The following is a 27,643-nucleotide window of genomic DNA, read 5'->3' on the forward strand; positions in this document are numbered from 1 at the left end:
CATTCCTAAAGTTTTGTCTCTTTGCCTTTCTGTTTTTTTGTTTTCTTTTGTGTTTTTGTATGTGACCTTGCCTTCTCAGAAAGCTAAAACAGAAATGTGCTATATACTATGCAGGGTTTTGATAATTGTAAAAAGCCATTATTTTTAAAAAATCAATGTTAGCATGACCTCCAGAGAAGATATCTTCAAGGCAGACCCAATTTTAAGAGTTCAGTCTCTTCAGTCATCCAACCACATGATCACCAACACTGAGAACCTCTCAAACACTATTAGACAGTATACCAGGACCTTCCCTTATTGTCTAACCCATAGAATCCAGAACATAGTATGTATTCAATAAATACTCGTTGAGTTAATGTGTAATACCTTGCACTCTCAGAAAGACTGGAGTTCTACTCCAACCACAGTAGACAGTGACAGGAACATAGTGCTTGCCATGTGACAGGCATGCAACATGTACTGAGTGACTGTCACTGAGACACATCCGAACCATGGAAGAATTTTTTGCCACCTTGGAATTCCAGAGCAGCAACTTTTAGTTCCAGTACGTCCTCCCTTGTCAAAGACCTACCTGACAGATGATGTTCACATGTGCAGCTACCCTCATGGATATACTTATGTGCATGTCAAATTCCCGTCACACTAGTACAATCACAGTCTCCTTTCCCACTCAAGAAAATACATGAAAACACAAATGAATAAGGATGTCATTAATATGGGAACAATCTCGAATTCATGGCAACTTACTGAAAAATTAAATAATCACCCACCATTTTGGTATTTCCAATAGTAGTAGGACAGGACTGTGAGGCATCTCACAGTGACTGACAGAAGCAGTTCATTATAATACCAAGACTGAGAGTGTTTCTTACAGAAACCACCTTTGAGACCTACTGAGTCCTAACATGCCACGAAGCTCAACCTTATTCGCAGCACAATCATTTATGCAACCTCCTCCATCCATGTGAGCATCACCAGAATTATAGAGATCATCAACTACTAATGGAAATAACTCACAGGGGAATTTCATTGTCACTTGGGTATCACTCCACTTTCACCATCATGACCTTGAGGACAAGGACATAAGCAACCAACTTACCACGCCGCCGCCAGCCGAGTGCACGAGCACAGACATCCCTTCTCGGAGGTTGGCAACTTCAAAGAGCATCATGTAGGCTGTGACGAAGTTCATGGGGAATGCGGCAGCCTCGGAGAAGCTCATGTCATCGGGGATCTTGTAGACAAACTCCACTGGCGTGCAGACCACCTCTGCCCAGGCATTATAATTGACAAATGCCATGACACGGTCCCCGATCTGGGCATGGGGAAGCACAGGGTTAGTGGAGGTTTCTTAATTTTTTTTTTTTGAGGCATTGCTCAAAAACTGAATAATCTGATGTAGTTTGGGAAGACTCCTTCCCAGAAAAAGAAAACCAAACCCTCAAATATGCACACCCTCACTTGCCTCCAGATTTCAAGGCATTTTTGGATGCTCTGAAGCCCACCTATAAATAATCCCAGGGGCCATGGAAACCAGGTTCATTACTCCTCTTCTTGTGCATAAATATACAGTGCGGAGCACATCACACACCATAGAGTGTTACTGTCAGGAGGTCATGTTACTGACTCACCCCCGCATCTAATCTCTCTGTTTTGGAGCTGAGAAAAACTGATCCACAAAAAAGGTTAATGTGGCAAGGTTGGAAGTAAAATTGACTCTTGTCTGTTCTTTGCCACCCCATGTGGATGCCCTGACAGGCTAGTTCACTGTGGTATTTGCATCAAAGATATCACTGTGGACATGGTGCCTCAAAATAGCCATGCAAATCTAAGTGCAGGAGACAAAGAAAACCAGGCTTGGCGCCAAATAGGAATATGGCACTAGGTGTGAGAACGACTACCATTTACTGGACAGACATTATACAGCAGGCATTGTGCTGAGAATGTCACATGTTTTAATTCATGGATTCTGTACAAAACTATAAAGGCATGGCAGAAGTCTGTGTTATATTTGTTGGTAGTTTACATAGCCAGACACCGTGCAAAAAAAAAAAAGAAAGAGCAGTCTTCCCTTTAAAGTGGTTATGATGGTATGCTACCTTTTCTTGTCGCATGTCGTTACTGAAGGGAAATACAAATAAGTGAAATAATACTAATAACTTGTAGGAGCTGCAAAGTGCTAGTTAAATTGAATCATTCTGCTATTAATGTTAGTGGCTTGTACTATGACTTTCAAATGCAACATTCAAACTGCTGCGGTTATAATAAATTCTCAATAAATTAATGGCTTTCATATATGAGTGTTTTAGTATATAAGTATGTATATGTTTATAAGTGATTCTGTTTTAATTTCTTTGTAGCTTAGCATTTCTTTTCTACCCTGTTCAACAAACAACGAAAGCCTCCTATGAGATGGGTTCTATAAGAATCCCAATATTACAGATGAGTGATTGTAGATTTTACATTTATATCGATGCAAACAGAGGTTACAGCATAGGCCGAAAGTCATGTGCCTAGAGAGCAGGTGCACCAGGATTTGAATCCAGGCAGGCTGACCTCAGATAAAATAATTAAGTCATTACACTTGAGATAAGTGCTACAAAGAAGACATAATGTTGTATAAGGGTACACAACAGGTGAACCTTCCAAGACTGGGAATGTTTAAGTCTTTAAGCCTCAGTTTTCTCAGCTCTAAAATTGGTTATAATATTAGGAAAGGTGCCTTGTAAATATTTAATAACATAGTATATATGCAATGTACTTGGAAGTAGGCACGTAAAATGAGAAAAGAGCTATCAGTGTAAACTCTTAAAAAGAACAGATTGGTTTCTGATCGCAGGGAACTCCCAATTTAATGCTCAAAAGCTAAATACAGACGCTTTGTACTTTATGAAGCCGAGAATAGCTGTCTAAGGAAGAAGCTGGTAGCATGGAGGAGCTGTCCGGTCGGCAATGGGGGTGTTAACTCCTGGAAGTGTTGAATACCAAATGATAAATGTCGGGAATATCCTCTTACCTGTGATGGCTTGGACCAGAGGATCACTGGGTCTAACACTGGCATTCCCTTTTGCTCAGAATCATGAAAACCCAAAGATACAGACTCAGCACCCCGGAGTAGCGGATGGCCTCCAGTGTCAACACAGAGTGTGACACTGAGTATTTCAGCCACCTTGACAATGAGGGCCCCCAGCCATCACAGCACGCTGCCTGCCTCCACCTTCTCCATCTCATTATCAAAAGGACAAAAGTAGCTGCTAAGCCACTGACTGGATTAGCCCCAGCCTCAGAGTCCAGGGGTAGGCAACTTGGAAAAAAATTCCAGTTCCTTTGGTTTTTTTGATTTTGTTAAAAAAAAAAAATCCTGGGTGACTGAAACCAAATTATTCCTTTACTGCTGGGCTTCTGGCAACAACCTTTCAAACTTCTTTTGCAACCGATTGGCCAAGAGACCTATCCAGTGTGCTGCTGCATGGAATTCCCTCTCTCATGTGAGTGAAAGGCTAAGTCAAAATTCTGGACAGAATATTAGTAATGGTTTTCTCCCAGATCACACCCTGACTGGAAACCTGTAGGTGGCGTCTTTTATTTGTGCAGCTGAAAGTCACTGTAGGGAAGTGGAGGTAAAGACTATGTTTAACAATATGCAAGCCAGAGCTAACTAGCAGAAGGAAGGTCATATATAAGGGAAAAAATATATAATCAAGCACAGTATGTCCTCTGTCTAAAACAAAGCCAACAACATTCCTGTCTACTGTTACATCCTAAAATAATAGGTTACGTATCCAGTGCTCAGAATAGAGTTAGTAGTGTGAGCATTTCCTTTGGGACCACATGAAGGAGTGAAAAGTAGACAGCATTGCGTCTGTGCAGCACCTTCAGGGACAGGTGGTGCTGCCTCTTGTTCCATTGCAACCAGGGCGCAAACATGCAGTCACACGAAAGAAAAGAAAAGGCACGTTTACTTGTTGCTCAACACTTTTCTGCTATATAATCTGAAAATATTGACAAAAAAAAAACAAAAACACTGATGGATGAGAAGAGATTTCCAGACATTCATCATAATGAATTTGAAGCATATTGATATTTTCAGAGTATACCGAGCTCAGATGCACTGAGACTGAGCAGCAGGCTCAGACTTAAATCCAAGGGTGTTTTGGCATCACATTGTATAGGATTTTTCTTCCTGCACTTAGTATTGCAGCATTTGCAAGTCGGGAGGGAGGGCAAAGCTCCTGGAATAGTGAAAAGGCCCTGGTGACTTAAATCCAGGTTCAACTACTACTTACCACTTTTTGGACCTCACAGAAAATTAGTAAACCCTTCTGAACCTCATCTCTAAGGAGACAGTAACAAACTTAATTTTGCAGGGTGTTGGTGAGGCTGAAAAAGCAAAACTTGCCCTTGTTTCTGGTTATAGTGGCCCTTGTTTCTGGTTAGAGTGGATTCTCAAATGTTAGCTCCATTCATGTCCCCTGGGGAAGCACTTAGTCGTAAGTGAGGGCTCTTGTACCTAATTTCCATTGGTTTTCTGACTTCAAACTATTGCAATTTTGTGTGATTGGTTTGCCTACAGTTTTTCCGTTTTTATAGACTGGATTCTATTTTATTTGCATTATAATGGTAAAAAAAAATCCTGTATCTTTCCACTGTTTAAATTTTTTTTATTATGGAGAATTTTGAACACGTACAAAAGTAGTCAGAGTAATATAATAACCTTTTTATCCATTGTCCTACTCCCAAATCCATCAATTCATGGCCTATTCTGTCCTATTGTCAGACACTGCTACCCTGTGGCTTTAAAGTTTCACCCCAAAATGCCACTTATAAATGACCACTTAAATTCATCACTTAAGTAGAATATATCTATTAATAATATGATATTAAGTAAGCATCAGCATAAAAGGAATCAACAAAAAATATAGAGGCTATTTCTCCCCAACTTTTGCCTTTTGTAATTGTCTTTTTGAGCCACAGGTGATGGGAAAGTGGGAACCATGGCTGGGAGGAGGGGATATGTCACTTAATTAACCCAAGGCCCCATACACTCACCTGACAGCTGTATGACATGAATAAGGGGATGACAGCATTTCCCCCACCACCAGACTCTTGCCAGGAGCACCAGGATGGTACATGAGAAATGCCTGGGGCATTTGGAAAGTGCTATAATTTATAAACATTGTTGATAAAGCCAAACAATAAGACAGCAATAACAGTACACATTATAGATGATGTCAAGCACTTTTGCATAACCTCTTACTATACTAATGGATTTCAGATATATTACTCTTTTATTAATATTAGCCTGTCAAAAGTCAACACATTACCTCGTATCCTTTCACGCTGTCCCCCAGAGCTTCAACAATCCCCGAACACTCAAAACCTGGCACCAGGGGAGTCTTGGGGGGGTTGTCGATATTCCCTTGTCGCACCATCAAGTCAATGAAGTTCAAACCACTGTGATCAGCAAATGTGAAAAGAGAAAAATTCAAAATGAGAACCCAAAGCAAGCACTGGTCTGACTTTTCTTCTCTTTCTTTCCCTACCCCTCCCTTTCTCCTTCCCCTCATTCCTCTCTCCTTTCTTTCTATCTTTTTCTTTCTGGAAAACTTTGCCTAATAGTAATATCACTTAGCTCAATGTCACCAATAAACCAAAACTCAATTACCTCTACAGACAGGTAATACTCTCCTGGCAGTTAAAACGGCTGTGGCAGAGTTTACACTCTAATTCAAAAGATAGCCCCTTCGCCCTCTCTCAGAGCCTGCTTACCCTTGCTTTAGAAACACATATTGACTACCTGGTCATTAGCCATTCTAGCACTTAATCATGAGTAGAAAATACACTAGGAAGAAGTTGTGAGAAGACACATGGAAAGCAGCCAGACACAATGGCCATCAGCCAGCTTATGAGAAAGAGAGGAAAAGAAAAAAGACCTAATTTAAAAGGTCTCTAAAGAACCGTCACACCTCAACCATCCCACAAACTTACTCTTGCACTGTGCCATAAACAGCATCTGTAATGGTAATGAAACATCAAGAGATGATATTATGTCCCGCTGGAGGAGGGTGACTCAAAGAAGAGAGATCACAGGGATGGACCATGGATATGGAGATACTGGGGGTTTGTTTCAGAATTGTTAGGTATCTCTACATGAGAGGAGTTAATTGGTATTTTCTATTAACATACTACTTTTAGAATTAGGATGTTATCATTAAAATATGTCAAACTCATTATCTTGGGAACCCATATACTTGATTCTAATGATGCTATCAATGCTCCAAACCATATATATATATATATACCATTTATATATGTATAAACCATTTATATATATAAAGAGCTACAATTGGGAATTGCATTTAATAACCATTTACTTATCAAATGAGAAAACACATCCCACTAAACCTGTATTTTTTCCTACCAGATGTGGTTGTAATAGACTTCCTGTTTTTATAAACCATCATCTAAGAAGACTCAGGTTATAAACACCAAACTCCTTGATCTGACCGATTAACATCTGACCACAGCGTCTTTTCCAAGCAAGACATCTTGAACTATTTCTTAAACACAGATTACTTATTTCTTTCTTGGCTTCTTTAGAGCCAGGAAGCATCAAAGGCCACCTGGTCTCAACTCATCAGTTGCATCCAAAGAGCATGGGTGTTAATGAGGAGGACAACCTCCTTGAAAGGGGCCTTCAAGAATCACCATCTCTTCTCAAGGTTTTTCCTCCCCACCAATCACGGCAAGTTTCACACATTCTCCCACTGCAGTACCTCTGATGTATGCCCTCCTTGAAGGCAACCGTGTGCCTCATATTGCTTTGCCTCCAGAGCGCCTGGCACAGTAACATAGTAGGGAGTCAAGTAACATCTGACAAATGAAGGAATATTCCTGAGTATTCAAAAATATGTGCTGCCAGTGTGCATACTAACTGCTTTTCAAAAGTGGCCTAGGGATGCTCAAGAAAATGGACACATTTCGGAAACGTGTGTGTAGGCTTGCAAAGGTCCAACTCTGAAGGTTAACAGTCATCAGGGTCATTTATTAATCAAGTGTTCTCCAGTAACATGGCCAGTTTCTAAAGAGATTGGGGAGTCGTCGGCACAAATCCCAATTTTATCACTTCTACCTGTGACCTTGGGTAAGTTTCTTAATCTTTTTAAGCCTCAATTTTCTCATCTGTAAAATGGAAGTTATGATAGCACCTGTCTCACAGGGTTTTGGGGAAAATTAGAGTTAAGCACTTAAGTGTGATGCCACATACATCGTAAGTACTCAATAAATATTAGCCTTTAAATTTGCAACCTCTGTTAAAAAGGCAGAAGAATGGAATACATTTTAGGAAGACTCCATAACAAGAGTTAAAAACACTCTTGTTTCAGACCTGATATGGGAAAACTTCAGCTGTCTATAAACATCACCTCTGTGAAGTAGCCCATTTGCCAATACAACCAAATAAATAAATATCAACAAAAGGAATCTCTGTGTCCCAAACCAAACTCTACAGCTCAGCTCACTGCATTTGCCTTTGCGCGTAAACCTGTGATTTCCCAAGACCCTGACAGAGAAACGCCAGAAGGAATTACTTGACAGTTCTGTAAACACACCAGCCCCCTGGAGGAGGCGCCTCCTAGACGCTCACTACCCTGTCCTACAGGGCTGCCTTCAGTTTGCATCCAGCGTGCAGCAGGTGTGGTGGTGGTAAACTGAGAGCCAGCTACCCAATTCCAGCAAGAAGGACGGAGACTGACTTCATAAAATCCTGTAGCATCTCAGTTCCTCAGTGAGGTATGCAGCGACTCCATCAGGGTCATGGAGAATGCTGTCCATCTTCAGGAAAAAATGTGAAGCAGACCTATTCTGGGGGACAGGGAACGAGTCAGTGTTGTTCATCGCAGCACAAAGGAGAGGTGAACAAGTTGTTAATGGAGAGCCTTCAGGGGTTACACCAGACTTGCTCCACAGTGCTGGTCACACACCTCCTCCTGATAGGGACAGGGTGAGCACTTGCTGAGAGTTCAGTGTGTGGCAGGAACTGTGCTAAGTGCTTTACTCGTGTTTTTTAAAACTCAACAATACTCCTTTGAAGTAGGAACTATCATACCCATTTTTCAGATGAGGAACTTGAGACTCAGCAAGAATAAGTAACTTGTTTAAGGTCACATCTTTAGAAATTGTCATAGTTAGGATTAGAGTTCAAGCAAATTCTAGAACCCCAGCCGTTAGATACAACAGGCTTCTTTATGGGAGCTTTATCTACCACCCTTGCGGGAGAGGCACGCCCTGGGCGCCATGTTTATAACTTCTTATCTCTTTGACAATTGATTACACCAGTGGTGGGCCTGATATCGGAGGAGTAGCCATTCATACTCTAACCCATTCCTTTGCATGAAATAAAGGAGCTGGACCAAGAAATGGGTGTTTGCTCACAAACTATGAATTGGGAAACACGCAGCAGATAAACAACTTAGCATCAGAGAGGAAGTCGAAAGGTAGAGCTGAGCTTAAGAAACTAGTTGACCTGTGTCTTGGGGGATCATAAGTGGAAGAACCGGAAGGGGAATTACAAGAAAGAAAATACTTGAAGAGCAGTAGAGTCAACCAACAGCCAACACAGGGTCAGGCTTTACAAACTTCACTGCTGTTACCCGGACCGGGAAGGGCCAGTCTCTCCACGTGGTGAGGCCCAGCCCCGGTGTGCCTCCTGCTCTCTGATTTCCAAGTTGTTTTTTTTGTCACTTCACGTGCCTTTATAATAGAAATTCTTAGTTTTTGGTTATGTGTGTGGCCTCTGTCTCATAAAACCAAATGATACAAACTAAAACAAATACCATAATCAATACCCTTAATCTTACCCAGTAGGCTGACATTATTGACCTCACTGTGTTTTCAGACAAAACCAGTAACAGCATTTAGAGATAAATTATTTGCCCAAGGCCACAGAGACAGTGAACTGCAAAGCCATGGACTTAAACTAGGGTCCATTTAAAACTTTTCTTTTCCACCACAACAGGAAAAAAACTGGCTGATCAAGCTCTACATCTTCATAATCATAGTTTCCAGTATTCTCTGTGATAATTCAGTTTTCACCTGGAAATTTTTGGAGGGTGGCAAATGACTGTGCCTGATGACTCAGACCCACAGAGCAGGTGAGAGTGAGACGATATCTCTCTGCTAATTTTCATGTGTCTCTTAAACATTTGAGATCATTGCAAAAAAAAAAAAAAATAGTGCTAGAAAGTGCTTGACATAATGTTCTGTTAGATAACCCTACTTTTTCAAACATTGGTATGATTTTACTAAATAAGACTTTTTTTTTTTTCTTGGCTTAAAGACTTATTACTGAGACATAGACTCCTGAGGAACGGAGGCAGAGGTTTGAGACAGGGACCCTGAGCAACTCAAGTCACAGGATGAAGAATGTGATAGAAGATACAGTGAATATATATATATATATATATTGCATTGGCTCTTAAAAAGCTCTGAGAAAAATGTGTAGCATCCCTCTCCCAAAATTTTGGGGCTGTAGTCATTCATTCTCAGCGTTATCCCCACACTCAATTTCCTTTTAACTCTCTGAATGCTTCAGAGTTTCCATTTTTAAAAATACTAAATTCCATTGCTGTGGTTCTCAAACTTGATTGTGCACCAGCCACTCCCAGGAGGACTTGTTAAAGCACAGATTTCCGGGCCCCATCCCTGAGCTCCTGACTCATTAGGTCTGCTGTGAGGTCCAAGAATTTGCATTTGTAACAATTTTCCAGGTGATGCTGCTGCCGGTGGTCTGGGGGCCACAGTTAGAGAATCACTGCTGTAACATTTCCTTTTAAGCTATTGTGAGTCTTTTTGGAATGAGACCAGGTAAAAAAAACTAATAGATGATTATTAAATAGATAAGAAAATGAAAAGACCTCATGTTCTCTAGGGCAGCTGAATTTTTTGATGATATTTACTCTTGTTAAATGTGCTCTTATTAGATTAAGTTCATCATTCCAATTTACCCGGCTCTTTCTTGAATCCTCATTCTTGGCTCCATCTGGATTTGTATCCTTTTTTTATTTTAAAAAAGATTTTATTTATTTTTTTTTAGAGAGAAGGGAAGGGAGGGAGGAGGGAGAGAAACATCAATGTATGGTTGCCTCTCACGTGCCATTGCTATACACTGAACATAGATTAAGCATTGGATATCCAAAGTTACTAGGGGCTCAAAATTTTCATGGGGAACTCGAATCATAAAAGCTGATCACAAAGCTGTGATGAGTGGTTTTATAGAAGGGTAGGCAGAGAGCTCATACAGCTACCGGGAGATGCGCTAACACAAGGAAATCCATGAAATCAAAACATTGACCCCCGAAAGGCTTTCCCAAAGAATTGTGCTAGGGGGCTTCTGCAAGTGCCAAGACTGAATTTAATTCTTAGTTTTAGCTTTCTGGCTCCTCCTCAAGTAGGTTGCTTGACCAACTTGATTGTTCATTTTCTCATCTCCAAAATGTAACAGCAGCACACTCACCCATGGGGCAGGGTGTTGGTGTGGAGTGCATGGAACAGTGCGTGTAAAACAGAGTGCCTCACACGTAGGAAGTGCTCAGTACGTGTGAGCTGGTATCATTGTCATCACTGCCACCAACCCCACCTCCATCATCACCATCATCACACAAAGAAGGTGCCAGATTCCCTGGGAAGCAGACTCTGAGCCCGAGATTTGCATACAGGAGGTCTAATAGGCAAGGCCCAGGGGACCACCACCTGTGTGGATGTGAGGGAACCTGGGCTGGCCAGAGGCAGAAGTTGAACGCTGGTGTAGTAGTAAAATGAATTCAATTTATCCACAGAAAATGTCAATTTCTGAACCAGGATAGTCCCTCGTGTTGTCATGAATCAACGCAAGGGGACTGGACCTTTGTACCTTGCATCAGCCAGTCATCGGGTGAGAGCTGCCCGGGGTGTGTGTAAAATCTTGGGCAAGAGGGCAGTTTCTGCCAACCCTCAGGAACGGTGCAGCCACCAGCCCTCAGCAGCCATCACTCCCGGGAGCCAGGAGAGTGAACGCCTGGGTCCTAAACGCTGTTCTCAGGGGTGTACACAGTGTCCAGTACAAGAAGGGTGGTATGATCTCCCTTTCAGGGTTTTATGCCTTTGTGACTATAGAGCAGTTGTAACTGTTGGTGAATATTTACGGAGCTCCTCCGCCCAGTAGTCCCTGAGGGGAAAAGGTCAGGAGGATCTTATCACTCACGCTGGGGAGGCAGAAATGAGAATGAGATCTTTAAGTTGGGACCTGAAAGAATGAGAGGAAGGCAAATAGAGGAATTGAAGAGATCAAACAAGGAATGGACGGAGACTAAAAAAAGAGAGAGGAGGGTAAAGGCAAATGAACTGTCAAAATGCATGCAGGAGTAGACCGTAAGTGTGGTCACCACCAAACAGAAATGGTAACTGTGATGGGGTGGGGGTGGTGGCTAACACTCCGATCGTCATTACTCTGCAATTTATCAACACGCTCTACTCTTTAAACTTACAGAGTGTTATTTATATGTCATATGTCACTTATATCTCAATGCTGGTGGGGGGGCATTTACAGGGTTTTATAAACATTTTTCAGTTATTAAAAAAATACATGCTGGATAGGTAAATTGCTTGGGAAAATCCATGCAGAATGCTAGCTTAGGGCTTTCTGTGTGTCTGTGGGAAGTCAGAGATCGTAGAATACTGGAGGAGACCTGGCCATCGGGAGAACACTGTCCAACTCCAAAGCGGAAACTGGGAATCCCCTCCGCGCGGTGAACACCCATGCCCCAGCCGCCGCGGCAACCGGCAGTGGGAGCAAGAGGGCCCCACGGGACGCTTCGCTCTGAGCAAAAGCAGCACCGCAGGGGTGCCCTTCTTTATTGAAATAGATAAATTGAACTCATTTTACTACTACACCTTCTTTATATATCTCCCCTCACCTTGCTGCTGCTGTGTTCACCTGAGCATTTAACTCCAAACCCAAAGGGAGGCAGAGAGTCAGGGGTTAGAATTATTCCCTTTCCCCGGGACTGAAGTTTCCTTTTCATTTGTTTGTCTCAACCAGTAACGTGAAAATGCCTAAGACAAGATACATTGATCTCAAAAGACCTTGTTCCCTGTTCTTTTTTTCTTTCTTTCTCTTTTTGGGTTTGTTTGGGCACCCGCTTTGTTATCCCAAGGCTGTGAGAATAGACTGATAAAAATCTGCTACAAAAGGGAAAGCACTCATTGTCTAAAGCAAGGACATCTTTTATGCAAATCTCAAATGGAATCTTTCATTTGAGAACAGCCAGAATTGTCCTAGATGGACCTCAGAAGAGAGAAGTCACCTGTGCCCCATCAGAGGTGGGGAAGAGTATGTTATAGATACACAGACTCTCTTCTCTCATGGCTGATCCGTAGGTCCTGACACTGGTCCCCTTGGGGTCTGGCCACAGAGGACCCCCAGTCACACCCTCCCTAACCACTATTTTTAGACAAACTGACCACCGTTCCTGTATGAGACACGAAGTTCTCTGACATGTTTGATGTTTTTCGTAACATGCATTTTCAGTTATTAAAAAAAATACTTGCAGGATTGGTAAATTGCTTAGGAAAATCCATGAAGAATGCTTGCTCAGAATACTCAATAAATAAACAATGCTTGTTGCTGCCCCACCTGGATCCCTTTATCCACAAAGTCTGGACAGATGATGAGGGTGCTATGGCTTAGGTTATAGTTGTACCAGTGTCTTTTATTCCCTCTGAGAGAGAAAATACATGCAGATCATATTTCTAAATTAGTATTCAAAACACACTTTGGTAGTATTTCAAACACAGAGCAAAATGACCAAGGAAATAGACTGAGAATCTAAATATCTAGAGCCAGTTTTCAACAGAAACTGAAAACCATGGTACAAATCAGTCCAAAACAGATTCTCCTTGATGCCAAGACTAGCCCCTTGATTTGTGGATCTAGAGTCATTTATTTATTCTCAGCCTCTCTTGGGGACACAGCAGGTATTTATTCCTAAGAAAGTTCCTGAAAAGGGTTAAAATCTCTATGCTCCATGTTAGAGGTTGACCAAGTCATAGACTCCAAATCGGTGCCTGGCAGTGATTGGTTATGTAGAACATTCAGTCTCATTCAACTTAAATTCAGCAGACCCTCCATGGTTTGGGGCTGGGCTTGGTACTAATGTTACAACAGTGACAATGACAACTCTGCTTCCCAGTTCAGAGATAAACAAACAAATGGTTACAAAATATGACCAGTTCCCCACAGGCGTGGACCAAGGGACACAGGCAGCACAGAGAGGGCAGGTATTGGCTCCTTTTGCTGGAATCATGGAGGCTCCTCAGGGCACTGTCACTTAGGAATGGGTGTGTCCTTTGGTCCTCCAGCCTCACCGGCCTCATCCCCCCTCCGTGGGAGGCGAAAGGCGGCACCAGGCAGTGCAAAGTGGTCTCTGCTGGACTTCGCACTGCAGACCCTGAGGGCCAGGCACCCCACAGAGAAACTGCGTTTTTGCTATAACCTGACGGTTATCTCCTAAGTCATTGCTGCTGATTTTTTCCCCAAAAAAACATTTGGTAAACCGGTTGTTTCAATAGGGAAAATGGGGTGAAGACTGGGCAGCATTGTCCAACAGAACATTCTTCAATGGTGGAAATGTGTGTGCTTCCAATGCAGCGCCCACTAGCCACATGTGATCATGGAACACTTGACATGTGGCCAGTGTGATCGAGGGACTGAACTTTTAGTTTACTCACAGTTAAATTTAATCAGCCTTTTTTTGTGATAATTTATTTCACTTTCAATGGCTTTTTAAAGGAATTATTTTAACACAGCATGTTAATTGTAGTCATACAATTAAAATATTTTACTGCCAATATTTTCAAAAATCATTTTTCTGTTAATAATTGTGATAAAAAAAGATTTACTAATTCTGTAGATATGGTTCTATGACAGGCACTGCCTAGTTTTAATTTTCTAGCACGTTAATGAGGAAGCATGATTCACTTTATGAAGTTAGTCGTGTAGTAACTTCACAAATGCCAAGCTGCCTGAGGAGGCGCACTAGCCCGATCACTCCCTGCTGTCTCCCCACACACCGTGCGCAGCTCCGAGGCAGAGAGCGTTTTTAAAACCCATTCCTCAGTGTTCACTGCTTAGCATGTTCCAGTCTTGCAAACAATGGTTTCCCCGCTGAAGGTGTTAGTAGAAAAATATGTAGGAGTGGATCAAGCTGTTTCCTTCTCTCTCCTTGTGAAAGGGAATGATCTCTTAGCCATGCTCGGCTGGCAGCCTTGCGTGTGCACTGGCAGAGATAAGGGGGAGAAGCAAGATCAAAGACCTGCTTGATGGATGTGCTTTGGGAAGAGCAAGGATTTACTCTGAACAACAAAAGGATGGTTGTGAAAAGTGCGCAGAGGTGGATGCAAAAGACAGGAGGTGGCAGGGCAGGGGGTGAGAGTCTGGGAGAGTTTGAAGAGCACAAGAACAAAGTTTGGAGGTAACAGGAGGCACTGGGGAGATGTAAAGGGAAAGAGTATTTTTGAGAAGTTTTTCTCTGTAGCGTGAGTGAGTGGATGGAGCGTTTGCATTTTCTAAAGGACCCCATAGAATGTGACGGTGCTTTTCAATTATATTGGAAGTTGGGCTTCTATTCAATAGCAAACAGGCCCAGCTACATCAAGGACACAAAGAGGGGAAACAAAGAGTAGGAAAAGAAAAGGAAAAAAATGTTAAAAGAGCAAAATGAAGAAGCCCCATGAGGACAGAGATGGTTGAGACTCCCAGGCGATGGGAGGGTGAAAATTGCCTTTGTGCTTTTCGTCTCATGAAGCAGCAGTCCTAGTGCCATGGGCCATCTCCTCTGTCGTCAGAGAAGGTTCTCGAAGATCGGAAGGCAAATAAACCTGAAAGCACTATTTCAGGAACGGTGGGCACAGTGCTAGCTGCGTTACACATCCCTGGTTCCGGTTCTGGCTGCCAAGTGTTGAGTCAGAGTTTATTACAAGGTCCCCGATCGGAAAAATTTTAGCAAGTTTAGTCAGAAGGATAAAGAGAATCCAATCACAAAGTCACTCAGATGAATCATAGGAACGGTAGGTTTAATAGCGTCTCATTAGCTGATTGAACTAGATGTAGCATAGATAAATGAAAAGCAATTCTTTCTAATCTTAGACAAGGGATCTTTTTTTTTAAATGGTCTGTAACTTGATGGATAACCTATTTAAAGAAGCGAGTGTGCCAGTGTGTGGAGGAAGCAGAGGGGCTGCGCAGGGTGCAGTCTGGAAGCCTCAGCAGAGCTCGCTGTGCAGTTCAGACCAGCTGGCCAGTGGCGCTGCCCCAGCACATACAGTGGGGGACCCAAAAAGGACTGGAATTTATTTATAAAAAATTGTGCCTTTGTTCTTACACGTTTAAACTTCAGTCATCTTCAAAGTACTCTCCATTTGATGTGATACACCTATCAAGACTTTTTCCACTGCTCAAAACTGTTTTTGAACTCATCGATTTTTGACGCTTTTTGGTGCTTCTGCCATTTTTTTTTTTTTTTTTTTACCTCTTCCACATTGGCAAAAGTTTCTCTTTGAGGAGTTTTTCCATCCAGGGAAACAAAAGGTAGTCACTTGGGGTGAGATTGAGTGAATAGGGAGAATGGGGCATGAGGGTCCTGCCACTGTTGGTCAAAAACTGCCGAACATTCAGCCTGGTGTGGGCCGGTGTGCTCATAAATTACCCATTATGCAATGAGCAAACACATTGAAAAAGCCTTCAAAAAAATTCACTGAAGCCGACCACAGCCTGTCACAATAACGCCAGCTGGAACACTGATACAGATGCGTTCCTAGAACACTCACTTGGCGGGGGAAGCCTGCACTATAAGGGGCACCCTCCAGAAGATAATTCCGGTTATTTCTGGGTCTCCCGCTTGTATATCTGTTTGCACGAAGAGCAGATAAGCCTTCTGGGGGAAAGGAAAAACAGAAACTCCCCCTGAGGGAAATATGAGTAGAAGAATATAAGCCTGGGTAAAGAAGTTTATGGCAATAACAGAGGAAGGCTTGATTGGGAACGTGGTATTTGCCACTACTCAGATCACTCTTCAGCTCCAGAAGCTTGTGTCTGGGCTAAAGGTGGGGGTAACGTGAGTAAAGATGTGGGCCCTGGAGAGAGACAGACCCTGGCTCACATCACAGCCCTTTTTGCCATCTTAGCTGTGTGATCTTTAGCAAAAGTTCCCTCATCCCTTTGATCTCGTTTCTTCAGCTAAAAAATGTTTGGTGTCATCGAAATTCCCTAAAACACTTAACCCAGTACCTGTGGCACACAAAAAGTACTCAATAAAGGTCACTATGATAAATAATTAAAGCCAAGAGTGTCATTGTTAACTCCAAATAGCAGACCTATTAAGCGTAGGGGGCCTACGTAACTTTGTAACCTGCGTCGGGTGGGAAGGGGGCCACAGCCTCAGCAGAGGGCCAGACTCCACCTGGAGTGGAGAGGAAACAGGAAAGGCACGCACAGCTGCAGTGTACAGTCGGAGGAGCAGAACGGGGCGCCCGGGGAGGGTCGGGAGCGACGGGGAAACCGGGAGAACTGTTTCCGAGCGCCCGGGCAACAGCCCCTCAGAAACCATGCAACTGTTGAGAGGTATTGAAGGCTGGGAGTTGGGGTCCTGATACCGACAAAGAAAGGCAGGGGCAGAGTCACAGACATACTGTTTGTTTTACCTGATGGTTTGAAATACTTATTTATTTTCAAGTTTTATTGAGATGTAATTGACTTGTATTAGTTTGAAGTGTACAACGTAATGATTTGATGTGTGCATACACTGCAGAAGGATCGCCACAGAGAGTGTAGTCCAACCTTGTTTTGACGTCCAGGCTGGTGGGCCCCGGGGTCCCCAGGTGCACAGCCCTGCGGGAGTGCCGGCGTCAGTTCTCCTGGAATAGATCCTCAGAGAAGCAGCACAGCGGCTTCTCTCCCAGAGCCCTGGATCCAGCACTCGCTGTGGCCAATGTCGATAAGGAGAAAAATACAGAGCATTTTGAGGAGTCAGAAACCCACACTTCCCAGCCTAGGGAAGGTAGGTATTAGAGATGAACTTGAAGTTTCAAGAGAATAGGCTGTGTTGAGAGGTAAATCTCTCTGAAAACATAGCTCCTTTGGTATTCTTTTATGTTTGCCCTAAAAGAGCAGCATGCTGGAAAGATTTAGGCCTCTTATGAGAGAAAGCTGAGATGACAGAGGGGAGCGTGAAGCCACACTGGCTTGGAGTGGCCACTGCTTATATTAAAAAAGCCATTTTTGCCCTGGCTGATGTGGCTCAGTGGGTTGGGCACGGTCCTGCAAACTGAAAAGTCACCGGTTAGATTCCTGGTCAGGGCACATGCCTGGGTTGTGGCCAGGTCTCTGGTTTGGGGCGTGTGAGAGGCAACTGATCGATATTTCTCTCACACTATGCTTCTCTCCTTCTCTTTCTCCCCCCTTCCCCTTGCTACAAAAATAAGTAAATAATTTTTTTTTAAAAAAAGAAAGAAAGCCATATTTACAAGTGAAATGGCAACATGTAGAAATGGACACCTAACATCATGGGAAATGTCAATAATATATTCACCCATCCTCCAAAAATTTATTGAATACCTATGGTTAACCAAGCACCAGGCTTGGCATTCATCTGTTCAATAGAGAAAGTGGCTGGCATTTCCAAGAATGGAGGAGGGTAAGTGGGGATAAGTGGAGATGAATGGAGACTTGACTTGGGGTGGTGTCAAGTCTCCACACAACACACGATACAATGTGCAGATGAAGGGTCATAGAATTGTGAACCTGAAGCCTATATAATTCTGATTGCCAGTGTAATCCCAGTGAATTTGATACAAGGGGGAAAAAAAGAAACCTGTTACAGCTTTCATATAAAGGGATGGGAGAATGAACGTTTTTTTCTAAAGTGTGAGGCATTTTCCACCCCATCCTAGCGTGCTATTAACTACCTTCTGCAACTGGAAAAAAAAAGATGATGGGTTTCAAAGTTGAAACTATTACACGTGTTATTTAATATGATTAAATAACTTTGTGCTGAAAAATGTAAGGTCCCAGGAGAGACAACGGAGCCGTCTTCTCCAGTCCCATCCCTGATTCTTCACTTTTTCTGATAAAGAAGAGGGTCTCTTACCCCCATGATGGCTACCATTTTGGTCAGTCCACCGTGTGTCTAACTGCTGTTTTCTGGCTATCCTCCATTCCTTTTGGAATATCTACTCCCACCCCAACACACACACACACACACACACACACACACACTCTCTCTCTCTCTCTCTCTCTCACACACACACACACACACACACACACTCCATATGTTCCTGGTGGGGCTATCAATCACGATGTCTCATCCTGGTCAGGGTAGGAGGGCATGAGACACACATGTGGCCAATCTCTCTCAGGCCAGAGATATCCAGGGGGCTGGTATGTGATTCACAAAGGGCCAATCAGATTCCTCTCTTGTTATATGAAAATTGGGAGAAAAAAGTTCTCCTGCACTGGGTCTTGCTAAACTGGCACCAGGAAGCTGGAACAAAAGACTGTCATTTTTTGAGTCCCAAGAAGAAAGTTCATTGCGGTAGGGGCACCTGAAGCTAACTCACGAGGAGAAAGGAAATAAAAGGAAGGGAAAGGAAGGGGAGAGCCAAGAAGTCCAGAAACAAATTCATGGTGGTCAGCATGGCTGAAATAAATAAAAAAGAAGTCCGGGCAGAAGTCATTCGTCTTCCTTTTGAAGACCTGTAAGCTTGGCCCAGTTTCTGGCATGCAGTGGGAACGCAATGCGCTTGGGCTTTGTTTCCTCTCTTGTTTTTTCAGGAATTCATCTAAATCTTCTTGTTTAGGTCATGGCATAGTGGCACATCTGATATGGACCACTTTTGATGTTAGGGTCTTGTACCCCTTAGGGGAGATAGAGAGGGACTCCAGAAAGCTTTATGAACTATAGAGGAACTTTCTCAGGTCATATTTCTTTGTATCTTCTCTCCACCACTAACATATATTAAACATATACTATGTGAGAAAGGACTTCATTCAACAAATATTTCAACAAATATTAAATGTGCCAACATTGTTGCTAAGTACTTCAGATGCATTATATTTTGTCACACAAAACATTGTCCCCTAGTATTATTATACCCATATTATAGATGTTGAGAAAAGTGAAGTTTCAAAAGACTAAATCCTTTTCCTAAGGTTACACAGGTTGCTAAAATTATCAGATTCAAGATTTGAATCCAGGTCTATTCCATTTCCAATGTTAACTATTTTATAATCAAAAAGCATACTGCCTTCCATCCAGTTTGGGTGTACAGTCAGTTTCTGTCCAAGAAATTTTTCATAATTTCTCTCATGGAAGAGAATTATCCTGCATTAGGCTCTGGAGGCTACACCCATTTAGAGAAGCCAGGAATGAGAGGACGCAATGTTTTACTTGCTAAGGGGGTACATGGCTCCAGAACAACGCTGGAGATGAGGCTTGACTGAGGGGTCAGGGGTCACTGCTAGAAGGAGATTGAGATCAGAAGCTCACTGCATACTCTCATCAAGACAATATCACATACAAACATGAAACAGCCCCTTTCACTAGAGAATCTATTTTGTCTCCTGGGCCTTCAGACATTAAATGTACTCATTGTAATGCCATGCCTCCAACCGATTTTCTATGTGAGATCACACACAGAGGAATCAAACTAATTTGAGATTACATGCCCGCTGCCCTTTCCTATGAAAAGTCTCTTCTTGCTTTTAATTAAACTTTTTTCTATAACAAATGCCAAGATGCCAAAAAAGATCCCTATTAAGAATGAGAAGTGCAAGGAGCTGGGCGCCATGGGGTGCTATTTCCCCTGCCTGGGTGAGCTCTGTTGTCAGTGTTGAATATCAGTGATGTGCCAAAAGGTCATGGATTTTGGTTCCTTTATTTTAATTCTTTTAATTTTTTAAAATATTTATTTTTAAACAGAGGAAGGGAGGAAGAGAGGGAGAGAAACATCAATGCGTGGTTGCCCCTTGTGTGCACCCCTACTGGGAACCTGGCCTGCAACCCAGGCATGTGCCCTTACTGGGAATTGAACCAGCGACCCTTTGGTTCTCAGGCCAGTGCTCAATCCACTGAGCCACACCAGCCAGGGCAATGGTTCCTTTAAAGGAGAGTAAACCAAACTCCAGAGCCTAGACTGTCTATGCACACCTGGCTGTCAGAGAAATCTCTCCTACCACTCAAGGACTGCTGGTGTGAAGGTGGCAAGAGATCACTTCAAATCCATTTCCTAACCCTGGGAATAAGATTCAAAAGCCAGCATCCTATGTGGTTTGGTGGGAGGACAAGGAACAAGTGCATGGCATCAAGTCATCATTGTCTTTTATAGCCCAAGTGACTTAGGAAGAAAAATAACCTTTATTGAACACCCACTGTATGCAAGGAACAGTCAGGACTTTCATGGAGTCTCAGCTAGTCTTCATAACGATACCAACAAGCAGGTATTATTAGGTGAACCCCCAGCCTCATGTAGGCGCACCTGCCAGCAGCCCTGCCTGTGCGGCCCAGCCCGCCACCCTACGGGAGCCCAGGGGAGTGGGCAAGTGGAAAATGTTATTTGATTACAATCACACAGGCGTGGTGGGCAGAGTCAGGGTCTGCACTCGCCTATGTTGAAGCTTGTCACCGTCTGCATTTCATTTCTGAGTCCCAGCGTCCTGTCTTAGGAAGTGAGGGTAATAACCTCATGGAGTTGCAGGGCTCAGATGAAAAACGGTTTACATCTGAGAATGTTAGGCTTTGTTCCTGCAAAGATGGTGCAACTGGAGGGAAGGGGGAGCCTGGTCATAAGTCATCATTTCCGTGGCCCATCATGAGCCACCTGCCCATGGTTTCTGAGTGCCTATATAATTAAGATCAGGCTGCTGTTTACAAGAACCTACTATATGTCAGATCTCCTGTACTTCCCTTTTCTATGGAATAGAAGAATTGCAGATTCTGGGCTTCCTTTTTCTTTGAATTGAGGGGAGACAAGAAGTCCATTCCCTTATTGGTTGAAGATCAGACATTGTCACCATCACCAGCCCTCACCAGTGAGGACAGAGTTAACGGGAATATATAAACTTCAGTGAGTAAGAAGGAACCCTGAGATAGCATCTCCATCTTCCCATCTCCAAATGGGGCTCAATTCCTGTCAAACCCGGACATCTCCATCCAACACAGAGTGGTTCAGAACACTTTCTTCTAATCTTTGTGCCAGAGTGGCTCCTGGCTTGAGGATTGAACACTCTCCAAGCAATTTCTCAGTTTTACAAACGTCGGTGCCACTTAACCTCATGCATTTCATTTGCTTATTTGATACACACAGGGAAGATCATATTGACCATGTTTCCCTGGATTGACTTTATCAGTGACAGTCTAATGCTGTGTTATTTGGGGATTTCCTACACACTGGTTGCCAGTGTAGCAATAGATCACCTCAGGCAAAGGAGGCAGAGAAAGGAATTTGAATGCCTTGAGTAGATCCAAGGAGTGTTGACTGTATTTAATTAGCTTGGGTATTCTGGGTCAACGGTCACAGCAATTTGATCCTAAATGGTTTCCCCCAAACATCCCATACCTCAGAAATGGAGGGAAGGAAAGTGGATGTGGTACAAAAACACATTTTTTGGAGGGGTCAAGATGCTCTGCACAATTTTGAGTCCTATTAGTTATACTTCAAATCAGCCACATGCATTAATGGTTCTCTAGATCCCTGATCCCAGTCTTTGTGTCTGTCTGGCTGTCTATGTTCTCTTGGTCTCTCACTGTCTCTCCGTTCACTCTCTCTCTATTCTGTGCTGTTGTCACTGTGTCTCTCTGATTTTCCAACTCCCAAATGTAAACAGCCCAGCACCAAGGCGGAACTTGGAGTTTTATTCCGCTCTTCCACTTAACAGTTTGTGATCTTGACACGTCTCTGACTGTCAGTTTCCCCATCTTCAAAATGGAGACAGCAATACCAATCTTGTTGAATGGCTATTAGGATAAAATGAAACAAAGAGTATATATCAGGCTACTCAGTTCCTGGCTCATAACAAGGGTTCAATCAATGTCCGCTCCCTCCCACACCTCCAAAGTACTTTACCCTCCCGATACACAGAATCCCATCAATCTGTTGGCCTTTCCTTCGTGCAGCCTGCCCTCGGCCCATTTTCAGATCAGCCAATGGGGCCATGGCTGGCTGGAACCATTTTTCATCCAGTTGATCTCATTCCAGCAGTTTCGTGAGGCTTCTTGCTGTAAATCAGTCTGAGAAAGTAAACGTCCCCAGTCCATTAGTGCCTTTCCACCTCAAGCCAATCCGAGCCGCAAACCAGACAAGGCTTGTTAATGGACACTTGAATGCATTCCTGCAGGCCAACCTGGAGACCCTCAGCCTTGGATCCTACTAGCTCCTGCCCAAGAGAAGCCCTACTGTCACAAGTCTGCTCACAGCAAAAGCGCTGATCTGATCCCTATCAGCTAGAGGGGACCACACACCTGGTTTGCCTAGGACAATTCCAAGTTTGCTCCTATAGTCCTAGAGTAATTACTTTAGTGCCCCTTTCAAAAGAGTTCCAGTTTGAATGATAAACTTTGTAGAGAGTGTCTATGGAAACCCAAAATAATAGTTTAAATAATAATGGCTATCATTTATTGACCACTTGCTATGTGCCAGGCATCATCAGAAAGGTCTTTATGCACTGTATCTCATTTGAACTCCATTACACTACAAAGATAGGTGCTGTTATTTCCTCCATTTCACAGGAAACTGAAGTTTAGAGGAGTAAGCAACATGTCCAAGGTGAACCAGTATGGAGGGCACACTGCCTGTGCCTCCCCCCATCCCTTCCACTAGGCAGCGCACCATCCGCCCACTGCTGTGAGTGCGGGTTGCTCGCTCAGAGCAATCCCCTTCCTGCTTCCCCACTTCCCAGGGGGACTGCCCTCAGTCAAACAGAAGCCTTGTCTGCTTGAAAGGTCCCACGCCCCGACTCAGGAAGCAGCCCACCGCCCAAAACTAACTGAAGAATGTGGGAAGGAGGGGCGGTGTAGGGGCACAAAAGGCTTCCCCCATTGCCTCTCGGTCAGATGGACTCGGTGGTACAATTCATGCTCCAGAACTCCTGATAGGATCCAGTGAAACCAAGTCCTTATTTAGCCCCTCTCCCTGCCTTATCCGCCGCCTTTTGCTCCCATTCTCCTGAAAGCATCCTCAGTCAACTACTTAAAAAAAAAAAGCATCCCTGTCTCAGGCTTTGCTTCCAGGGACCAGACTTAAGACATCCAGTTAGCAAGGAGCATATCCGCCAGTCATGTCTAGGAAGGTCTTACTATTAATCACTAAGAAGTCATGACATGATATTGCCTAATTATACACATGATTAAAATGATGGCCTCCAAGGTATCAAGCTGCAAAGAACCATGTCATATAGGCCCAGTTAATGAGAGCAAAAATGGCAACAGTCAGGACAATAACTACTATTTATTTAGTGCTAACAGCAGGTCAGTCTCTTTCTTGCATCTGATACTCTCAACACCATGAAGTTCATCCTGTTATCCTCATTTTGCAGTTGAGGCATGGAAAGCTTAGAGGAGTTAAGAGATAGGTCCACTGACATTACACAGATAGAAAGTGGCGGCGCTTGGGCATCCAGGTCCATCTTTCTCCAAAGGCCACGTGCAGAAGTGTAGCAGCCTGAAGCCCTTGCTATGTAAATTGTTCAATGAATGGTTGATGAAGTGGGTTCCCCATCAAAGCTGGTGTTCTTGCAACAGTTTAGACAGAAAACGTTCCTCTCCCTCCCATCCCACACTCCTCGAGGTGGTTCTTTTTGCGCTGTATTTGACCACCATCTCTCCATTTTAGGGAAATGCTGTACCACTCTGGAAACAGCCACAGAGTATTCCCTCAGACCAGACGTAAAAAGATCAAAGGAGCTGTATTCACTGAAAACGGGAAAGCAGGCTTACAAGCCAAAGGTCTGGAGAGGTAACTCACATTTCTTGTGGTTTTACCATGGAAAGAGACGAAATAGAAAAAAAGGAAAACAACAGAGTTTTAAGGAGAGACAGACCAGGATTCAAATCCTAACTCTGCTCTCTGTGTAATGATGTTGGCAACTTACTCAGCATCTCTAAGCCGCGATTTGTTCAACCATAATACCTATTTCATTAGACCATAAATGAGAGGATGTAATGAGATATAGTATGTATTTGCCCTGCCTCTTCTCTTCTATTTCCATAAAACTTATAGAGAAACCAATTTAGACCTTCATTCCAGGTCTGAATACTAGTTCAGATGGACTATGCTTTATTACCAAGCAAAAAAGCATATCCTATTTGATGATCAAATGTTTCCATTAAAAATAGAAAGCAGATAAAAGGTGGACCTTCATCCAGGAGGCCATCAACTGATTCATAAAATACAGAATGAGTCATCCTGGCTCTCAAGGCTAAACTTACAATCAATGGGCATCTCCGGCGGGCCTATCTCAGGCCAGTGGAGGAGGAGCCCAGCAGGCAGCCTTCACAAACCTATTCTTATGCCCCTTGCAAAACCGATTAACTCTGCTTCCAGCACAGTGAAATGAAAATCAATCTGGGACTTTTGCAATCCTGTATTCCAAATGCTCCCCCAGCCTCGCTGGCTTTCTGAGCACCTGGGGTGGGGGATCTGCGGGGATTTCCGTGTGTGTGTGTGTGTGTGTGTGTGTGTGTGTGGTACGCGCACACGTGTGTGCGTGTGCATGCACACAGCTCCAGTGAAGAACAGGATCGTGTTCCTGGCTTTGAAAAATCAATCACCGAGTCTTCATCTTGACATTTACTATTTCAAATGCTTCAGCTCCTATCAGCATTTATGCCCTTAGTATAAGGCTAGAGAGGCCAGACCTACTGGCACTGCAGATGATGCTCTCTTCTTCAGAAAGTAGCTTCAACATTTTCACTCCCTGACTCAGAGTCCTGGAGTCCAGTCCTCAATTTGGATGGAGAATGATAAATTTTATATATATGTATACACACACACACAATATTTTTGATTGGTGGTTAAAGAAGGTGCATTATCAGTACATGGTTTTAATTGTACTAGACACACGTTCTTCCATCAGCAAGTGAAGAAAAGTAATGACACAACAGTCCCCCTCCAAGCGTCTTTCCTCAATCCAGTCATAAGCAATAACTTATTTAGGATGTACTGTAGTGCACGTAGGGGACTTATCTGTGAAAAGGGCAGACGAGAACTCTGCCTTCAAGGATCAATCAGCTTGGTTCAGCAAGAGTTAACAAAATGGAAATATACAGGAGCCCCAGTTTGCAAAAGCCTCCTCCCTTGCCCTGAATTCTCCAGAATTCTAAACAGAATTCTCCCAAGAGTCCTGTTTAGAATCAAGCATGACAAGCTACATATGTGCAGACCCAGACGGAGACCGCGCCTGCTGCTCTCACTAGCTGCCTTTCAGCCTGACAAACGAAACCTGCCCCACTCTCAGAGTAGCAAGGCAGGTGAACCACCTTGCATTTTTCTTGCCTCTAGATACGTCCCAGGTCCTAGGTTTGGGACTCTAACCAAGGAACTGGAGAGCTGGCTGCTGTGTTAGGGAGCTGTGTCTGTTCGGGGTTTTAAAACTTATAGATGGGAAGGATACATCCATCTGACTGTGCTAACAGCAGATTTCCTTTAGGGGCTTTCCAGGCTGCTGCGTGGAGAACACGGAGTGTTGGGTCCAGTGAATGCTCCAGGTGAACCCTCCTGCCTGACCTCAGGGAAACAACCCTATAGTGACCACACGCAGGCTTAAAGAGGAGGGCAGGGGTCCCAGCTGAGTTTGGGTCTGAGGAAGTTCTCCCAGGAGGAGTAGGGAACAGAAGGGCACCCAGACTGATGAACTCTATCTGAGGCAGGAGCAGGAATTCAGGGGAGATTGATCAGGTTTGGGGTTTTTCCCCTCTTCAAAGAAACATAGAAGATGTAATGGTTTGGAAGAGGAAGGGTTAGGCTTCAGCCTTGACCTCACCACCTACCACGTTGGATGCCTGGTACCTAACTCTGCTTCCCAGTTCCTTTCCCCATTCCTGGCTACAAGGAGGGAGGTGTGCAGGAGCAGGGAGGGAGGACACAGATCCCCAGCCCTGCATCCTGTCCCCAGCCCCATCAGGACGTCACTAGAGGTTACAAAGATCGATGGTTAAATCCTGCCCATGGCACTTAGTGGTGGCAAGGTGATCATGGGCAAATTACTCACTCTCCCTCTCTGGGCCCTGGTCCCCGCAATGGGAGATGCTGATGGGACCTAATTCCCTGGATCCCAGGAAGTATTAAATAAGATCGCTCACATAAAACTCTAAAAACGATGGCTGGTACACAGTAAGCAGACGGTTATTACTATTTTTCTAACCATGTTACCATTAAACCCCCTATCCTGGCAGCTGCTCCCCCAGTGCAATGTTCCAGACTCCGAGTGCTGAGCAACATCCACCCCTCGCGCCTCGCGTCCCCTCCCGAGAGCTCGGTCTCCTCTGGTCACCCCTATAGATTTGGCTTGGGGAGAGTAACGGCCACCTCTCGGCATGCTCGCCAGCATCAGCAGCGGCTGGCCGCGGGGAGGTTAAACCCCAGTCAGCGCGCGGAGGGGGACGCCCGCGGCGGCAGAACCCCGGGCGCCGTCCCCGCCGAGGCTCTGCCACCCCCTCCTCGGGAGCGCCTAGCGCGCAGAGAGAGAGAAATAGAAAAAGGAGCGGATACTGGACCAGGCTTTGACGCGGATCTTGAGCTCGCCGTCCTGTGGCTCAGGCATTGCCTTCCTGGTGACCCGCAGCTTGTTGAGCCCCCCGAAGCCTGCCAGCACCACGGCGCGCATCTCCTGGGCGTCCCCGAGTCGGTGTGAGCCACCGCCGCCGCCCTCCGCCGGCTCCTTGCCTGCCTCCTTCTCGATCATTTGCTCAGTCTCTTCCGCCTTCTCCACGCCTTCCTTGGCCATGGCGCACGAGGGCGCGGGGCGCACGGGCTGCGGCGGCTGTGGTGCGGGGGGCTCGGAGCTCCTCTCCCGCGGGTTCCTCCTGTTGAATGTGGGATGCTCAGCTGTGCAATGGCTGCAGCCTCTGCGAGCCGCGCCGCGGTCCTCAGCCTCCGCCGTAATCCTGGCAAGAGCCGCGCCCGCGCCCGCTCCCCTCCTCTCTTCCCTTCCAAAAGGAGCCTCAACTCCAGTTTCTGAACCAGTCTCCAATCAGGATCTTGATCGCAGCCCCAGAGCCAGATTTGCCCAGGATTCTTGAATAAAACACGCAGAAACGCCGCTGTAGCCTCCGTTGTGGGCTCAGTATTTGGTTATATACGGCTCAGGCTCGGGGCCTTGAAATGGACAGAGATGAATGTCTGGGCCTGGAGGATGTCTCACCGCGACGCGGTAGCCTCCTCACCCACCAATCTGCGGGAGCGGACAGGATAGACGGGAAATTGGGCTGTTTCCCAAACCGCCGCTCCTGGCTGGAAGGGCGGAGAGGTTCGGGAAGCGGGAGGCAAGAGATCCCGCTCACACCAATTGAAAGTCCAAACCCAGAGTCCTTTCGCTTGGGACAGCCAGGGTCAGCGCGGA

General features: G+C 44.5%; 1 protein-coding gene and 1 non-coding gene across 2 annotated transcripts in view; one reads left to right on the top strand and one right to left on the bottom strand.

The window, feature by feature from the left end:
• The window catches only part of VAT1L (vesicle amine transport 1 like), a 137,560-nt gene extending 110,465 nt beyond the window's left edge, over positions 1-27,095 (bottom strand). Inside the window, exons 1-3 of the mRNA XM_054579159.1 lie at positions 26,799-27,095; positions 5,325-5,454; positions 1,100-1,315 (exon numbers count right to left, since the gene is read on the bottom strand). Of these exons, the coding sequence (XP_054435134.1) occupies positions 1,100-1,315; positions 5,325-5,454; positions 26,799-27,028 (576 nt within the window). The 5' untranslated portion in view covers positions 27,029-27,095. The remainder of the gene's footprint in view (positions 1-1,099; positions 1,316-5,324; positions 5,455-26,798) is intronic.
• LOC129075323 (small nucleolar RNA SNORA15) lies at positions 1,988-2,139 on the top strand. Its single transcript, XR_008529627.1, has one exon. It is a non-coding gene; the product is annotated as a small nucleolar RNA SNORA15 (small nucleolar RNA).
• Positions 27,096-27,643: the final 548 nt, after the last annotated feature.

This window comes from Pteronotus mesoamericanus, unplaced genomic scaffold, assembly GCF_021234165.1.
Source record: "Pteronotus mesoamericanus isolate MK-2021 breed Mesoamerican mustached bat unplaced genomic scaffold, CSHL_Meso_final contig_52, whole genome shotgun sequence".
In the NCBI taxonomy this organism is placed as follows: Eukaryota; Metazoa; Chordata; class Mammalia; order Chiroptera; family Mormoopidae; genus Pteronotus; species Pteronotus mesoamericanus.